Source organism: Coffea arabica, chromosome 10e (assembly GCF_036785885.1).
Source record: "Coffea arabica cultivar ET-39 chromosome 10e, Coffea Arabica ET-39 HiFi, whole genome shotgun sequence".
NCBI classification, from domain to species: domain Eukaryota; kingdom Viridiplantae; phylum Streptophyta; class Magnoliopsida; order Gentianales; family Rubiaceae; genus Coffea; species Coffea arabica.
In genome coordinates, this window is record NC_092328.1 from 46,453,755 (window position 1) to 46,458,263 (window position 4,509).

Here is a 4,509-nt window from a genome sequence, read left to right on the forward strand (position 1 = left end):
CGGTTTCAATATATGTAGACATTAACTTTCTATGCTTGATTTATTATAAGAAAAATCTAAATAATTGGCCTTATATGGATTGTAATTTTTCACCCAAAAATTTTACATTTTTTGTGAACACATTTTTTAATCTCCTTTTTATCTCAATACATCAATTTGATACAATTTATTTTTCCACAAAAATTTAAAAAAATGGTAATCCAAACGGATTGTTAAACATTTCAGTAGCAATTTTTCAATAACCGAAGACGAAAAATTGGTTGCCCCTCTATACCAGGGAATTCTTGATCATTCCACATTCTGGTCTACTATAAGGAGAAATCAACCTAAACATTTCGATGGCAAGTTTTCAATGACAGAAGATGGAAAATTGACTGCCCCTTTGTGCGAGGGAATTCATGATCTTTCCTCGTTCTAGTCTACTTGTCAATTCTTGGAAAAAAAAAAAAGAATACTCATTTCTAAAATATACAGCCTCTTCATTTGCACTATCCTGCAGTCAAATTGATAGACATATATTCCGAAACTCAGACACAAGCAATTTTGCTAGGAAAATTCGCTGTTCAATAACCAACTCGATGCCTTACTGCATTATAAATTTTGTACCCTTCCAGCACAAACCCCTATTTTTTTATTTATTGTAGCTTTTTCATCTAGGTAAGAATCTCCCAACTCATTTCTTTAGAAACCCTGTATTTAACCCCACCTTTAAAAGTCTCCACATGTTTCTTTAACATTTAAAACTATTCACCGACTCGCAATTGACGTCAGAAATTCTAAGAGGAATTCTACTATACTCCAAGATTGGCCATGATGAGAAAATGGTGATTTTGAATTATTATATTATAACCTCCTTTTTTTTGGCATGAAAAAGTTTGGGTAGATTAGGCTTTGATGATCACCACTAGTCAAAATATACTCCCGATACCATAGAATACTTACAAGTGTTCTAATATATCACTCACCAACACAGTTCTTATATCGACAACAAAATTCAAACACATAATGTTTTGTAAGAAAGTAGTCCGAACTTACCAATTCAACCAACTTGTGTTGATGATGTACATGTCTTCTTGACAAGAAAAGGATGGACAAAAGATAGTTAAACAATGTCTAACACTTTTTTGGAGACAAAAAAGCATTGCTAAATCAAGCATTTACACAAAATTTCAAAGTCACCGCTATGCTAAGTTGCAAAGTTATGCAAACGCTTAATATTATACCGTTCAGGATTTAACAATTTAGAGCATAATCCTCAAACAACGACAATTAAATAATGAATGTTCACGATTGCCAAATCAAAGTACAGTTCGACGACAACCCATTCCAACGTGTACAAGATAATTAACTTTTCCAATGTTGTTTAAAGAATTTGAAGAGACTTACTATGCTCACATATTGCAAGTCCAAGGACTTAAAAATGAAGATATGAGGGCTATAAAAAGAGGGCTAGAAGCTACCTGGAAGCATATTCGCCTAAAACCAGATTTTGTTGCAATGGGGAGCAAAGCAATGCGGTCTAGGCTGGCTCCTCTTCTTACCACCGTTTTGGTGGTATTCGTCGCTCTTGGCTTGCCTTCAGAGACTGCAGCTGACTATTACAAGTATTCATCTCCTCCTCCTCACAACTATTCCTCACCACCACCTCTACTGTATTCACCACCACCTCCTGTTTACAAGTCACCTCCACCACCTTACCACTATTTCTCACCGTCACCTCCAGAGCATTCACCTCCACCACCGCCTCCAGTTTACAAGTCACCCCCGCCACCTTACCACAACTCCTCACCGCCACCTCGAGTGCATTCGCCTCCTCCACCACCATACCACTATTTATCACCACCACCTCCAGTGCATTCTTCTCCACCACCACCGGTTTACAAGTTACCTCCACCTCCATTTTACAAGTCCCCACCACCACCTTACCATTATTCCTCGCCACCACCTCCACCGCCACCGGTTTACAAGTCACCTCCACCACCTCCTCCAGTTTATAAGTCCCTGCCACCACCTTACCATTATTCCTCACCACCACCTCCAGTGCATTCACCCCCACCCCCACCTGTTTACAAGTCACCCCCACCACCTTACCACTACACATCACCGCCGCCTCCAATGCATTCACCACCACCACCACCACCACCGATATACAAGTCACCTCCACCACCTCCTCCAGTTTACAAGTCACCCCCGCCACCTTACCACTACTCCTCACCACCACCTCCAGTATATTCACCTCTACCACCACCGGTTTACAAGTCACCTCCACCACCTCCCCCAGTTTACGAGTCCTCGCCTCCACCTTACCATTATTCCTCACCACCACCTCCAGTGCATTCACCCCCATCCCCACCAGTTTACAAGTCGCCCCCACCACTATACCACTATAGTTCACCACCACCTCCAGTGCATTCACCTCCACCACCAACTATTTATCAGTCACCCCCACCACTTCCACCAGTATACAAGTCCCCACCACCACCTTACCACTATTCATCACCACCACCTGTTTCTAAGTCACCTCCACCACCTTACCATTATTCCTCACCACCTCCTCTAGCGCACTCACCTCCACCACCACCGGTTTATAAGTCACCTCCACCACCTCCTCCAGTTTACAAGTCCCCGCCACCACCTTACCATTATTCCTCACCGCCACCTCCAATGCATTCATCCCTACCCCCACCTATTTACAAGTCACCCCCACCACCTTACCACTACACTTCACCGCCGCCTCCAGTGCATTCACCTCCACCACCAACTGTTTATAAGTCACCTCCACCACCTCCACCAGTCTACAAGTCCCCACCACCACCTTACCACTATTCCTTGCCACCGCCTCCAGTACATTCACCTCCACCACCACCTATTTACAAGTCACCTCTACCACCTCCTCCAATTTACAAGTCCCCGCCACCACCTTACCAATATTCCTCACCTCCACCTCCAGTGCATTCACCTCCACCACCACCGATTTACAAGTCACCTCCTCCAGTTTATAAGTCCCCGCCACCACCTTACCATTATTCCTCACCACCACCTCCAGTGCATTCACTCCCTTCCCCACCAGTTTACAAGTCGCCCCCACCACCTTACCACTACACTTCACCGCCACCTCCAGTGCATTCACCTCCACCAGTATACAAGTCCCCACCACCACCTTACCACTATTCCTCGCCACCACCTCCAGTACATTCACCTTCACCACCATCTGTTTATAAGTCATCTCCACCACCTTACCATTATTACTCACCACCACCTCCAGTGCACTCACCTCCACCACCACCAATTTATAAGTCACCTCCACCACCTCCTCCAGTTTACAAGTCCCCGCCACCACCAGTTTACAGGTCCCCGCCACCACCTTACCAGTATTCCTCACCACCACCTCCAGTGTATTCATCACCAATTTACAAGTCACCTCCACCACCCGCTCCAATTTATAAGTCCCCACCACCACCTTACCGCTATTCCTCACCGCCACCTCCGGTGCATTCACCTCCACCACCATCACTTGTTTATAAGTCACCTCTACCACCTTATCATTATTCGACACCACCACCTCCAGTGCTTTCACCTCTACCATCACCAGTTTACAAATCACCACCACCATCTTTCCCAGTGTACAAGTCCCCTCCACCACCAGTTTACAAGTCTCCACCGCTATCTCCCCCGGTATATAAGTCATCCCCACCACCTCCTCCAGTGTACAAGTCTCCGCCACCACCAATCTACAAGTACAATTCACCACCACCCCCGTCTCCAGTTTACAAGTCCCTACCACCACCTGTTTACGAGCACGAGTCTCCTCCACCGCCTCCTCCAGTATATAAGTCACCACCACTATCTCCTCCAGTGTACAAGTCTCCACCACTGCCTATTTACAAATCTCCGCCTCCTCCGGTTTACAGTTCCCCACCACCACCAATATACAAGTCTCCACCTCCATCCGACCATTACTACTATTATACTCCTCCTCCTCCTTCGCACTACTAACGAATTGCATCCAAGTTTTGAGGTAATAACACGTAACCATTGTAAACTTTTGCTGTTGCATGATAAATCTTATCCCTTTCAACACAAAATGCCATGTGTATCATGCTAAGTACCAGCACTTAGATCCATGAAAATGACTAGCAGAAGGTTATCCTAAGAACCAAGGAACATTAGTTTTCCCTCTGTTTCCAAAAACTTGTGTTTGTTTAACATGCTTATCAACTTGGAAATGCGCATTGTTGATAGCCAACTGAAATTTTTGCAGGCAAATTGGGAAGAGAATCAGTGTTTGAGAGGTTCATGAAGATGTGGAAGAATAAGAATAAAAGCCCAATGCGAGGATGTTCTCAAGTTTTTTAATGTTTCCGTTCTATTTTGTAAATTGATTTTTGCGACTTAATTAATTCCCTGTTTGTGGGGTTTGTGTTGTTTTATGTACCATGCCGTACATGTTTGTAATGATTTTTATTGCAAAACGCCGGTTCAATAAAATAACTGTATTCATTTCGTGTC

At 44.1% G+C, this 4,509-nt stretch overlaps 1 protein-coding gene across 1 annotated transcript; it reads left to right on the forward strand.

The window, feature by feature from the left end:
* The first annotated feature begins 1,488 nt into the window (after window positions 1–1,488).
* LOC113711573 (uncharacterized) lies at window positions 1,489–4,509 on the forward strand. The gene is made up of 2 exons (XM_072068094.1): window positions 1,489–4,018; window positions 4,262–4,509. The coding sequence occupies exon 1, from the start codon at window positions 1,498–1,500 to the stop codon at window positions 3,994–3,996; it is 2,499 nt and encodes an 832-aa protein (XP_071924195.1). The 5' UTR covers window positions 1,489–1,497; the 3' UTR covers window positions 3,997–4,018; window positions 4,262–4,509.